Source organism: Choloepus didactylus, chromosome 20 (genome assembly GCF_015220235.1).
Source record: "Choloepus didactylus isolate mChoDid1 chromosome 20, mChoDid1.pri, whole genome shotgun sequence".
Classification (NCBI taxonomy): Eukaryota; Metazoa; Chordata; class Mammalia; order Pilosa; family Megalonychidae; genus Choloepus; species Choloepus didactylus.
Genome location: NC_051326.1, coordinates 47,358,351 through 47,372,841, shown reverse-complemented (window position 1 = coordinate 47,372,841; position 14,491 = coordinate 47,358,351). Strand labels below are relative to the sequence as shown.

The window sequence follows — 14,491 nt, the reverse complement described above, 5'->3', positions numbered from 1 at the left end:
AAATTAATAATTTGACTAGATTAAAAATAAAGGTATTGCAATCTTAAAAAATGTAACTTTCCAGCTTGATCTCATAGGTATCTATAGAATTTTGCATCCAACAACAGAACTTATTTTAATTTTGCAAAAAGCATGTATCTTCTCAAAAGTTAATTATATATTAAACCACAAAGAAAGCTCAACCAAAAGCAGAAAACACAAGAACACACTCACTTACATATATGAATTAAATACAGTTAGAAATTAATGATGAAATTATAGTTTCTATAAAATATCTAGTGGAAAATTTTTAAAGAAATAAAAATATACATAAAGATATTACTTAAAAATAAATAAGAAGACTGCATGGTAAATCCTGTGGAATACAGATAAAGCCCTATTTGGAAGGAACTTTATAGTTTTAAATGTACTCATTAGAAAATGAGTAAGATAAATAAATGAACTAAGCATACAGACTCAGTAAGTTAGCAAAGGAACACATAATTAACTAAACAAAGGGAAAGAAAAGAATTGGACAAAAGAAAAGCAGAAAATAAATTTTTAAAAGAGGAGACAGCTAATATTCACTGATTCTTTTACAATTGCAATGAAGAAATAGAGAGGATAAACAAACACTGTTAGAAATGATAATTATAGAGATGAACATAAAATAATGTAAATTTTTTGCCAAGAAATTGGCAATTATAGAACAAATGTATGTTTTCTAGATATATATGTTACCAAAGTTAACTCACAAAGAAAAAAAAAAAAAAAGAATATATCAGTAACCAAGGGAAAAATTTAAAAGATATTTTATAGATCTCATCTCAAAACTAAGGACTAGGGAAGATTCCATGGGCATTTTCACCCCAAAGTTTTGCAAACATGATCATTCATTCATAAATTCACTCGCCAATTTATTCAATAATTTATCGAGTTCTTATTACTGTATGTGTCAGGCAATGTGCTAGAAACTAAGGGTGCAATAGAAAGAAAAACAAGGTTTTTTTCCTCAAGGGGCTTACATGTCAGGGTAAAAAACAAGTACATGGAAAAATACATGGGAAAAACCAAGAAAACAAATAAACAAGAGAGTTACATATATTGGTAAGTGGTCATTAGCAAATTGATGGGGTGATGAGATACTGATTAACTAAGGAAGGACATTTTAAATAGGTTGGTCAGAGAAGGTCCTTCTGAAGAGATGAAATTTGTAGTGAAACTTAAGGGTGAAAAAAGCCAGCTTTATGAAGAGATAGAGAACATTTCAAATGCAGAGGACCATAGACACAAACCTTGGAGGCATGGTAGAGCTTGCCGTAAATGAGAAAAGAGATAAATGTGGCAAGAGGGGGAAAATGATCCAGATATAGTTGGAGATGCAAACAGAAGCCACCCCACCAAGGACCTTAGGGTCCACAGTAAAGAGTCTGGATTTTATTTTAAGAACACGAAATACCTTTATTTCAAGGGACCTCTTAATGGGCTATTGTAGAAGTCTAACCAAGGGATGGATAAGAATTATAATGGGGATAGAAAAACCTGGAGAGACTTAACAAATGTTGTAAATAGAACTGACAGGACTTGCTAATTCATTGGATATGGAGGTGGTTTCAAAAAAGATCTTTCGTCAGCAAGTAAAAGAAAACCCAATGCATACTGGTTTAAACAATAACGTGGATGCTTTGGTTATTTAACTATAAAGTCCAGAACTTTCTCTGGCAAAACCTGGCTTCCATTTTAATTTGATTCAGCAGTTCAGGAATGCCACAAGAACCCATTTTCTTTCATCCTTTCTCCTTTGCTTTCCTCAGTGCCAGTTTTACACTCAGCCTGTCCTCTCTCAAGTTGGTAAAAAACAAATGGCTGAGGTTGTTCTTTACTTCACATTCTCATTCAAGCCCATCCGAAAGAAGACTATATGTTTAAGTAGCTTTCAAGAACTGCAAGGAAATTCTCTCCAAAAACCCACAAGTTTCATTAGTCTAAAGAGGTTCACATACCCATGTCTGACAGAATTCCTGGCAGAAGAATGCCTTGTGTTGATTGAATTAAAGCTTGGTTTCTTGAATCCTCACCCTGGCAAGTGAATTCCAATACCGTAAATAACTAGAAGCAATCAGTCTGCCCGTAAAACTGAGAGTAGGGTGAGCTTCCCCAAATGCCCAGCTTCTCTAAGCCTGGTTCTGGACCAGCAGTATTGGGAACTTGCTAGAGAGGCAGAAATTTAAGCTCCACAACAGTCCTAAGATTCAGTCAGAATCTTCGTTTTTAATAATCTCAGGGGATGTGTATGCACATTTGAGAAGCACAGCCCTAAAACACATAGGCTGAGTGGGGAAAGAGGTATTTATAAGAATAAAAATCTGTGTATTGTTAGGATGACGGTAGGAAGGTAATGCAGTTTGGGTAAGCAAGTACCACACAGAGTGTAAAGGAGACTCAAGGATAAAATGGCAAAGCTTCCATCACATATGGTAAAGGGAAAACAGCCAGTCCAAAGCACTCATATGAAAAGAAAAAAGAATTATGTGTGTATATAAAAAGAAACTGTCAGCACATTCTTGCAGTCCTGTTTACATATGCAATAAGTACTTCTTGAACTTCATATCATAAAATTTAAATACGCTTTCATAAATTACCCTTGCATTATTTTTTAAAAGTTTGAAATGACCTCCAGTAGATTTTCATTTTCAATTTCTCCATTCCTTATTCAACAAATAGGTAACACAGGATGGCACTTTCTAGCATCTCTAACCAGGACTTCCCAACGAGGGCAGGGCGCCTTGAGTTACAGGAGCGCGGAGACACCTTCCCCAGGGCCCCCCGCTAGCAGCAAGACCACCTTCCCTCACAGACTTTGTGACGTCCTCGTCCTGTTACTTTAGGAGAGTGCCGCCTCAGAAAAAGAGGCTGGAAACAGCGCTGCAAACATTCCCTACTATGGCAGAAAGAGCCTCCACACCAACTTCCCGTCTCCGCCCAACACCGAGGAAGTAGAAGGGGTAAAAAGGAAAAAGCCCTTAACCTCCCTTCCACATACAAGTCAAAAAGGCAGGAGCCTTAACTACGGTTTCAGTTTGGTTTTTGAAGCCACGTAATGCCGCGAGATCTGGACTTGTAGGCAGGCCGTGGAGATCTCGCGAGGAAGAGAGCACCGAGGCTTGGCGGGCTGAGATTCCCTGAGAGGCCGGGAGGCGGGCCTCCGCAGCGGTTTGTGAGTGGGCGGGACTCTGCTGGGAAAATGTCGTCCCCGTTCTCAGTCAGCGCTTTCCCGGTCAGCATTCCGTCCGTGATTACGGTAACTCGCAGTCTCCTTTTCCTCCTGTACCGGCGCGAAAGGCGGCGTTTTGGGGCCAGTTCCCACGCCGCCCGCTGTTCGCGTAGCTCGGGCGGTGGAGCCGCCGGGGCCGGGGCTGTTGCTGCCCACGCGATGGAAGGCGCCCGGGACCGACCGGACCCCGGGGAGGGGGTGCGGCTGGACTGCAGTCCAGGGCCGGAGAAGGGCTGGCGCCCCAGGACAGCCCTCTGGCTGCCTGCGACACTTGCGCGTCCATGTGGGGCCGCACAGTGCCCCTCAGGGGCGGCAGAGTTGCCTGAGACGCCCCACGTTTATGCTTTCCTTGGCCTTTTTTGTTGTTGTTCATTCATTGGCCGGTTAAGGACAAACTTGTTGAATTCTTACTATTTGCCAGTCTCTTGAATGCTTACTTTATGGTTGATTCTGCTGGTGGACCCAGGCGTTAAATAAAATAGCAATAATACACAGTAGAGAATGATAAACACTAAGAGGTGCTTAAAAGATTCTGCGGGAGGTCAGAATTGAGAGCACATCTAGCTTTGGGGGCGCGGAGAGGGATGGAGCGACGGAGCGTGAGGAAGCCTGGAAGGTTAGTTTCTGGAGATTGGGGAACTGAACATTCAGGTGGAGCGAACACGGTTTGTAAAACCCAAGGCGGCTGGGAAGTTCAGCGTATTTGGAGTGTTGGGTGTATAGCAGAAAGGCATGGAGAAAAACGAATTAGGCAACTTACCATTGGGTCAGATTTTCCAAGACCTTAAGTACCAGCCTAAAGGAGCTTAAAATATGAGTTCTTGTTTTAACTTTGGAATTAACCAAGTGCATCACCAGAACAAGTCACTTAATCTTTCTGAGCCTCAACTCCCCTTCCTCGTCACGTAATTGGATGAGTGGTCACTTAAGCATCTATTCAGTGCGAAAAGTCTGTTGAATAAAAAGAGGCAAGTAGTGACATAATCAGTTCTGTATTGTGCTTGAAGATTAAATCAGTGGTACATCTTTTTAAATAGTAATTGATTATGGCTGCAATGCAGAGTGGATTCCTCTTTCTGTCCTCCTCTTTTCCTTCTCTTTTTAATTTTCTCTGTGTTTCTTTGCGAGGTCTGACACTACCGCTCTGGGGGCATTGCTCAGTAGAACAAGGGGCACAAACTTTGATCCTTGAGAGTGCTCTGCAGAAGACCTTAAAACTGTGGTCTCCTTTTATTAATTGACAATAATGAATTTCTGATGTTTCGTACTTACAGCAGACAGACTGGACTGAACCATGGCTGATGGGACTTGCTCTCTTTCATGTCCTCTGCCTGCTGCTCACTTGTTTCTCATTCCAAAATTATAAACTACAGATTGGGCATTTTCTGTGCCTAGGTAAGTAGAATTTAAAAAAATTCTGTGACTTAGATTGCTGTGTGTTGTAATACTTTGTTTATGATCTGTCAGTATTTTCCAAATAATTATTTTTTATAAAACCTGCCAACCCTTCTATCATATTCTACTTTGATTTTTAGACCACTCCCAGATTTAATCTTGAGAACTATAAATATTAAGTAAATTCTTGGGTTTTGAATTGGAAGGAACCTATTGATTACCTGCTTTATACTAGGGAAGGGTGCTAAAGTCCAGTTATTCAAAGAAGAACAGTTGAGTTTAATGAAATACTATATTTTTTTCAAGATATTTTCCTCTTTGTGTTTAATGAGCTACTTGCTCTGGGAGAAAAAAATGCAAACTAGGAAGGAAAGTTCTATGTATAAAATAATTTAAGACGTCAACTAAATCAGTTTTAAAGATGAGTATTACAGGAATTTAGAGAAGGAAAGTAGTTGCATGGAGTGATTGAGAATGAGTACATGGATGAAGTATAGTATAGGTACAGGGGATAAAATTTGACTAAAATTTTAAGACAAATAGATAGAGGAACAGATATCTGGCCCAGGAATGAGATATGGGGAGCAGGCACGTAGAATGAAGGCAGGAGAGTAGCAACACCTGGCATACATGGGTGGAAATGAATTTAAAGCATTGATCAGATGTCAGGAAAACCACTAGCTCTGCAACAGCTAAATATTTCTGATGTTGAATTAAAAATGTGCTTAGATAGAGAGGGTGAGGTAAGACCTCAAAGAGTAGGCTGAAGCTTTTCTTGATTTTATGGATATTGGGAAGGCCCAGAAGATTTTTACATGCTAATTTAACAAAACGCAACAACTAATCTTAAATGAGGTTAGTCTGGTGACTGTGTGTAAGGTGGAAACTCTCGACAAGTACCAGAGAGTTGCTATTACAGAAACAGTCCCAAACAAATAAGGGATAGAGTTAGTATTTTCATTTCTTTATACGAGAGCTGTTTATCAAGTGTGTGCTAAGCAGTGCATGGTAAACAAAATAGCCTTGGCTCTTTAACCTCCCAGAGCTCAGCCAGTAAATAATCATACAACTAAATGCATAGTTATAAACTGTGATGTTAAGTGTTACGCAGGAAGCTTTAAGAGCACAATGAAAGACTATGAAAGGGGGCCTGATTTATATTGCCGTAGTAGCGTTTAAACTGAAGTCTAAAAAGAAAATATAGAAAGTAGTCAGGCCACAAGTTTGTGTCACAAGGGCTAGGATGAATACCCCAAAAAGAGGGAATAACATGTACAAGACCCTGAGATGGGAAACTTTGAAAAAAGATTATAGACTGATCAAATGAGCTAATATATTTGAAACAAGTTTGTTAACTTACGTAGCATATATGGGTTTGTTATTTTCTAGGATGAAGAGAGGGATGACTACTTTCAAACTTGGGTAATAATAGATATTGTTCTGAGTGCTTTTACATATATTGTAACATTTAATTCTCAAACCAGCTTAAGAGTTGGGTATTATTTTCTCCATTTTTATGAATGAAACATACAGAGAAGTTAACTAACTTCCTCAAGAACACAGAGCTTCTAAGTGGCATAGTCAGCATTCACACTAGGGTGGTCCTGCTCTAGAGTTCTCACTCTTTATTAGGTTATTAATTTGGTAACATTTAAAAAAGTTACTTCCTTTCTTCTACTCTCCACTCCTTTCTCTTTCTGTTATCCTTTCTTTTTTCCCTTTTCTCCATCTTTTTTCTTTTTCTTTTGCTTCTTTACTTGTACCTCATCAGGACCATTCATGGGTGGAGGTATTCAAGAGATTGCTAACCTCTGGTTTAATCTGCCCTTTGATTTGGGTTGAGAAGAGTGAGAGGATTTGCACATTTTAATTTAGCTAAAAAATTAATAATAGAAATTAAATCATCAGTTTTTTTAGTTTGCCATGTTATATTTTCTTTAATTTTTATCCAAGTAAGTATATTGGCAGTGTGTGATGGTTAAGCCATGCATACTTTGAGGACTTTATTTCTTAGATTTGAATGTCAGCATTACTGTTGAATTGGCTGTTAGACTTTGAACAAGTCACTTAACTTTTCTGTGCTCCAGGGATAACTGCAATTCCTCTTTAAATAGAAATGTGAGGATTAAATGAGATCATTGAAATAAAGTCCAGAGAAAGCACATCCCTCTCCATTTCTTTGCTTCTACACTACTAGCTGCTATTCCATCCATTTTCTTGGAAAAATATCAATAACGATCTTGTAAGGGTAACCCCTATTGTACAGATATTTGGGGTTAAAACAGGGAGTATCAAGCACATTATCACAGATCTTCTAATTCTGCTACATGGTGTTTTATATGGCTAAACTATGACTTGTGTTACATAGAAAATGCCACTTAAGGCAAATTAGTATTGCATGGTGAACATGGTGAACACTTGATTTTGAGTCCAAAGGCTTTGATTCAAATCATGGCTCTGCTGTTGCTAAGTAGATTTGCATGGTTTTGCTCAAGACCCTTAATTGTATTGACCTTGGTTTTCTTTTCTGTTAAATAAGTATGTCCTAAAATTTTATAATTTTATAATATTTTACATCTCATTATATCTCAACTGGAATTTACCTTTCTCATAAAAGCCTTCCTGTACTGTTACATTCACATTAAATATTTTGTTGTAAAGAATATATAACTTAATTTCGTAATGATTAATAACTAGTAATTTAAATTGTAACACCTAGTTTCTGTCTTTTTAGTAATTTTAGTCTATTGTGCTGAATATATCAATGAAGTAGCTGCAATGAACTGGAGGTAAAACCAATTTCATTTTCATTTTTATTGTATTTTAGGAAGTACATTTGACAATAGTGGTGTCACAAAGGACTATTGTATACAGAGCATAAGACTCAGAGAGGAAACAAAAGAAATTAAATAATTGAAACCAAGTAAAAATTGAAGCATTTTTGCATTGATAGGTTTTAGCTTTGAAAAATAACTTCTGAAATATTTTAAGAAAGATGTCGTCTTTTATGACTGAACAGTTCCAGCTTCACTATTTTTCATTGGTATGGTTAATGACAGAAATGCAAGAGAATTTAATGGGCCATTTTAAAGTATTGCAAAATTAAAAATTGACATTTTAGAAAGAACTCAATATTATGGTTCAAACAGAAATGGTACCATTTTCAAAGCACTCTGCCTTATCCCCTCTCCCTAAAAACCTGCGTATTCTCAGGAATGTCACTATGCTAAACCTATTTCTTATTCACATGATCTGTAAATCCGTGGGTAACTCCCTCCTTGAAGATTTTAGTGCTGGCATACTATTTTCCTTGCATCTCTATTTTTATCATAATTCTTGGTAATTTCAATATTCTTATACTTGATCTTTCCATGTACTTGATCTAAAAGTCTGTAGACTTTTAGTTCCTTGACTTTTTCTTTCTCTAAAAATCGCTTCTACCCTTACTCCTATGTTCATATCCTGACCTAGACCTTCCCATCACTTCCTTTGTTATCTCAATTGTAGGTTTAACACTTTAACCACCACTTCCTATCTTAACAGCTCATTCCCTCTTACAACCTGATGACTTCCACTAATTTTCTACCCCACTACCGTATCATATTTTCCATGCCTTACTCTCTTGATAATCTCTTTTCATTCATTACCTAGTTTAGATTCCACTGTCTGTCATTATAATCATTCTTTTGCATATTCCCTCAACTCCCTTTTTCCCATCTCTCACTTCATCATACTTGCTTGTTAAAACCCTACCCCTGGTTAAATCTAATTCTGCCTATTCAGAACCTGTATCCATATATGTGAACATTAGTGGAAAGAAAACACATTCATGCTAATATCTCATCCTAATGAGATATTGGTAATTCTTGCTCTTTAATGTCAGGGGAGACCTTTTTTGCAGACAGAAAACTACTACATTTCTTTAGATAAGTATTTGCATATAATGGCCCACAGGCCAAATCTGGCCCACTGTTTTTGTGTGGCTTTAAATGTCAAATGTTAAAAGAAAAGAACTATTAGCCTTTCAGGAAGAACAAATTGAGGACTTTGTGTTTTGACCCATTAAACCTAAATATTTACTATCTGCCTCCTTACAGAAGTAGTATGCTGACTGCTTCTCTAGATCATTTGTTTAGAGACTATTGTTTGTGACTATTTAAAGCACAGTCTCCTCTCTACCAAATCTCGTAATTTCTCCTTATTGTCAGCTAATGAACATACCTCCTTTATCAATGAGAATATAAAAGGAATCAGAGAAGAATGTATACTTCATTGTTACTTGTATTTATGTTCATGTATTCTACCTTCCCTCCTCTTGGGTTGGCCTTACTCTGTTTCCACCCAAGAGCAACCTGTCTGCTTGTGCACTGGGTCTTGACTGCTTTTTCATATACAAAGACATGGCTGTAGCACTTATCACCTCTTTCTGTTGTTCCTCAATGTTTCCCTCTACTAAACCATTCCCATCAACATAAAGGCCTACTATAATTTCTCATCTTAAAAATATCTTCTTGATCCTACATCCCTCTCTAGCTATTTCCCCCATATTTCAGGTCCCTTTTACAGTAAGTCTTGAAAGGTTGTCTATATTCATGCTTCTAGTTTTTCTTCCATTTTCTTTTGAACCCATTCCAATTGGGCCTTCATTCCTACCTCTCCTCAAAAAATGTTCTTCTAAATGACAATGATGATCTCCATATTATTAAATACAGTGATTCTCAGTCCACATTTTACTTGATTGTATAGCAGAATTGACACAGTTAATCCCTTCCTTCTTAAAACACTTAATTCACCTGGTTTCCAGGATACCATACTATTTTGGTTTCTTCTGTTTCACTGGCCACTCTTTCTTCATCTGTTTGTTTTTTCCAAATTTCCCAAATGTTGGAATGTGCCAGGGTTCTCTTTATCTACCTCTGATTAACACTAACTACCTGAATGATTTCATCCAGTCTTTTGCATTTAAATCCTGTATTTATATAGATAAATAGGTAGGTAGGTAGGTAGGAAGATGGGTGGGTGGGTGGATGGATGAATGCATAGGTAGATGGATGAATGCATAGGTAGATGGATAGATGGATGGATAAAGTGAGAGATACTCACTTGGTTTTCTAGTAAACGTATTGAAAACTAATGTTTTTACACAGCCTGGTATAATCCCTTTCCAAAAATGTTCCCCCAAAGCATTCTGGTCTATCTTTGTTAATGGCAACTTCCCCTTCCAGTTTCTTAGGCCAAGGACCTTACATGTCACACAAAAATTCTTCAGAAAATCCCATTGCATTTCCTTTAAAATAAACCATGAACTCATCCATTTTCCATCACCTTTATCACTACCACCCTAGCCTACATTTTTCTTATGATGCCTCCTAAATAGTATCCCCATTCAACGTTGTCCCAACCTCCCTTAGTCATTGTGTAGTAGGCAGAGAGTATCACATCAGAGTGCTTCTATTTCGAGACCCTCCAGCAAGTTCCCATGTCATTCAGAATAAAAGCAATGTGTCTTACAGTGCCCACAAAGTCCTCCAGATCTGGCCTCTTTTTACTCCCTCTTATCTCATCTCTGACTTCTAGCTCTCTTGCTCCCTCTGTCCTAGCCACAGTGGTCCTGCTGCAGTGCCCTGATATCCACATGGCCCACTATCTCACCTCCTATAAGTCATTGTTCAAATGTCATGAAGCCTTCCCTGACCACCCTTTTGAAAAGCACTCTACACTCATGTACTATATCCCCTGTTTTTTTTCCTCTGTAATACTAATCACGACCTACATATTGTGATTGATTGTCTTATCTGACTCTTCCTTTCCACCTCTACAAGAATATAAACTCCAAGTGGGGATCTTGTCTTTTCTTTTCACTGCTGTATCACCAGTGATTGTGACTAGTGCATAGTAGGTATTCAATAATTACTAGTCACAAAGTTAATGAGTTGTCACTTATGTTGTTAACATGTTTCCTGTGTTTGCTACTGAGAGAGTAAAACCTGAATAGAAATCCTGTTTCTGCCAGTTACTTTATAACTTTGGGCAAATTGCAATTATTTAACCTCTCTGAGTTTCAGTCTCCTCACCTATAAAAAAGAGTAATATCTACTTCAGTAAGGTTGTGAGCATTAAATAAGATGAAAGTATCTAGCATAGTACCTATCTTAAAGAAGCTATAGAGTAAAATGCAGCTATTATTATTTTAACGTTTATAAAATGTATTTAAATTGGTACTATACAACTTTAAGAATTTCAAATCGATAGCATTTTACAATTAATGTCAAATTTTCTATTAATCAGAGTGGTTTCTAGTGTACAGATATTTATTTTGCCTTAAAAAATCATTATATTAATTACTATTACTCACTACCATCTTCCCTGTACTGTACTAAAGGGCCCTTTTTAATCATGTGATTAATGTATTTTCTTCATAATGAACTTAAGATTTTGGATAATGAAGTAGAGGTTATAAAAGATCTAAGGGGTAGGATCAGTGATGGGCGCAGGGAAGTTCTGTCTTAATTGATGTAAGGTATGTCCACAGTCTTATGTTAAATAGAGAAAAATCACCAAAAACATTTTTGTCCTATTCCAAGTAATTTTTTTCTTTTTTCTTAAAACAGGATATTTTCAAAACACCAGTATTTTGATTCAAGAGGGATGTTCATTTCTATAGTATTTTCAGCTCCACTGCTCTTGAATGCCATGATTATTGTGGTATGTATAGTATAGACTTCTTTTTTTTCCATGCATGTCTTTATTTTATTACTCATCTACCCATACGCTGGATAAAAGGAGTGTCATTCACAACGGTTTTTACAATCGCATGGTCACATGATAAAAGCTATATAGTTATACAAGTATTATCAAAGATCAAGGATACTGGATTACAGGACAACAGTTTCAGGTATTTCCTTCTAGCTATTCTGATAAACTAGAAACGAAAAAGAAATATCTGTATAATGAGTCAGTAGCCATAATCACTTATTAAATCCTAATTTCTCAGTTACACCTCCTCCCTCTCATTTTATCATTCTCTCAATCTTCAGGGATATCTGAGCAATGACCATTTTAGCTTCTTTATGCTTTCTGGAAAGGGGTGTCAACCTTATGGGTTAGAGGAAAGAAACTAGTTTATGTTCTTGGAGAGACTGGTATCTCTGGGTTTCAGGGCATACCTGGCATAGGAACAATCTGGAGGCCTTATTCTCTGAAAAAAATAAACTCACTAAGTAAAACATTTATAGTCTTAGAGCCCCCGGTATTCTTTAGGGTTTTCAGGGGTACTGTTATTTGAGGCTTTTATAGACTTCTAAGTTTTAATTATCTTCATGTGTATGTTTTTCAATCCTAAACATGACTGAAAATGTTTGTTTTTAGATTATGTGGGTATGTAAGACTTTGAATGGAATGATTGACCTGAGGAATTTACAAGAGAAAAGAAAAAGAAAGAAGAGGCGAAGAAAAGAAGAATAATGGTATAACAATTTACTTTTGATTTTTTATGTTAAATTTTTTTCCTCCACCATTGTTTCCAGTGTTGAAGTACACGTTATAAGCATCCTTCTTTAGCAACTGACTCATGGTTTGAAAAGGTGATAGATTCTTTTATTGTGAAATCCACAGTGACAGAACACATGCTAACGTTGATTTTTAAAACAAACAATAATATCAGTCAGGAGATTCGCTAAACACACATCTTTATTTAGAATGTTTGGAGTGTTTCTAAACTATATAAATAGTCTCTAATCAGAGCCTTTCATAATTTGCTAATTAGTTCACACCATTTATGTAATTAGTATTAATTATAAAATGTTAAATCAATATAAAAATGTTAAATAAGAAATATTTAATGATATTCTATTCTTGGGCACTATTACCTATTTATCATGTTGTGTTTTCTAGTCCACAGCCATAGTTCTTAACCAAGGGTGATTTTGTCCCTCAGAGAACATTTGATTTTCATGACTGGTGGGTGCTATTGGCATTTAGTGGGTTGAGCCAAGGAATGCTGCAGAACGTACTAGAATGCACAGGGTAGTCCCCCACAACAAAGGATTATCTAGCCCAACATGTCATCAGTGCCAAGGTTGAGAAACCCTGGACTAGAGAAACCTTTTAAAAAAAGACTTTTGAGGCAAGGTATTGAAAAAATATTACATTTCAATTTAATGAACCGATTCTTATGATATTAGTCACTGTAAACTTCCACACAGGCCAAGCCCTGTCAAAACAAAGTAATATTAGAGCCTACTTCACTTTTTCATAATAGTTAAAAAAATTAAGATATAATGGAAGCCATTAAGTCAAGATTCCATTGAAAAGAATATGTTGAATGAGCCCTTTGTTTTCATTTTTCAGGATGCAAAATTAGCAATGCAGAAATACTGAATGAGTATTTTAGCTTTTTCAACTAATAGAACTATATGAAAAATAGAAAGATTGATTATAGTCCTTCTTAAGTTTCACATTTTATTTTTCTGTACTTTGGGTGCTAAAGAACACAATGCTGTTAATTTTATTTAAAAAGGTATAATATGACTTTACTTTATCAAATAGTTCATATACAGAAAGTTCCTGGTTTCTTTCAAGTCTGGAACCATAACTAGGAAATGACAGGAGGTGAATAGAGATCCAAATTTTAAAAAATATATTGTTCAATATAGGGAATGGTATTGACTCTTGATTTTGGTTAAAAAAAAAATGGTTTGGGAATAGTTGTTTTAATTGTAACAGGATCTTTTTTTCCCCAAAATGAAATACATTCAGATTTCAAAAGGAAAAAAAAAAAATGTCTGAATGAAAGGATTTATATTTAGCAGTTTAAAAGTTGACACTTTCTTAGATTATAAAATTTAAGTTTCAAAATTTAGATATATATGTTTTATAGACAATTTAAGTGTTTTTAGTAAAGAAACTGTTTCTTCAACTTTGATTTTAGTTTTAGAAGTGAGTTGATAAGTTTTCTCAATAAGTCCACTGGAAATTTTATCCTGAAATTTTTGCTAGTCCATTCTTGATTTGTTCAACTTTTGTATTGAACATTAAAAAGTGACTTAAAAAATAGCGTTTCATTTTTAAGTCAAATTTTAAACTTAAAATTCCCCAATTTATCCAGTACTGTGTACCTGGTGTCCTGATACCTTGCCTAATTTTGCATTTCTGAAGATTACCGATTCAGCGTGTTTTATGGTATTATGTATTCAGAAGAGTTCGCTATATCACGAGTTGATTTCACAGAATGTAAAATCAAATTGGGCGTTAAATTAAAATTGTAATATGAAAGAACAAGAATGGTAGAAGATAATGCTGAGTTCTGCCATTGTAGTTTTGTTTCATACCTCTCAGGCCTTTGTGACAGACTGATAATGGATTCTAGTCTTGGTATTGTCAAAGTCAGCTGTGATATGGTTGACTCAGCTAATATAAGAGAAACTTGTAGAAATTGTACATTTTCACCATCCATAAAGTATTTCGATTGTCTAAATGTGGGACCATCTGACTAAATCTGTTTTACTGTGAAAAATAGTATAACAGTATTGTTAACTTTGTCTTATGTTTACCATGTTAATGGCTTATATCAATGTATAAACACAGCATGGGTCTTTTTGTTTTGTTTCTTTTTTGTATTTTGGAGTTGGGGTGGGGGATGGAGGGCACTTATTGTCAGGTCTGTTTCACAAAAACAGGCTTTCCTTATTTTTTAACTGTTTAATAAATTCATATTCAGTGGCTTAAATTGCAGTATTAACAGATGTTTATTAATATTTTGTTCGCACTGCTGGGGAATATCCTACAAGTCAGAATTGTCAACAAACAGTTCAGTAACTTACATAAATTGTGCAGATTGTTAAT

General features: G+C 36.1%; 1 protein-coding gene across 2 annotated transcripts in view; it reads left to right on the top strand.

The window, feature by feature from the left end:
* The first annotated feature begins 3,175 nt into the window (after positions 1-3,175).
* The window catches only part of TMEM18 (transmembrane protein 18), a 30,322-nt gene continuing 19,006 nt past the window's right edge, over positions 3,176-14,491 (top strand). For both annotated transcript variants that reach the window (XM_037813243.1, XM_037813244.1), the window contains exons 1-5: positions 3,176-3,280; positions 4,528-4,648; positions 7,383-7,437; positions 11,260-11,353; positions 12,017-12,114. In XM_037813243.1, coding sequence (XP_037669171.1) covers positions 3,224-3,280; positions 4,528-4,648; positions 7,383-7,437; positions 11,260-11,353; positions 12,017-12,112 — 423 coding nt within the window. In that variant the 5' untranslated portion in view covers positions 3,176-3,223 and the 3' untranslated portion in view covers positions 12,113-12,114. The remainder of the gene's footprint in view (positions 3,281-4,527; positions 4,649-7,382; positions 7,438-11,259; positions 11,354-12,016; positions 12,115-14,491) is intronic.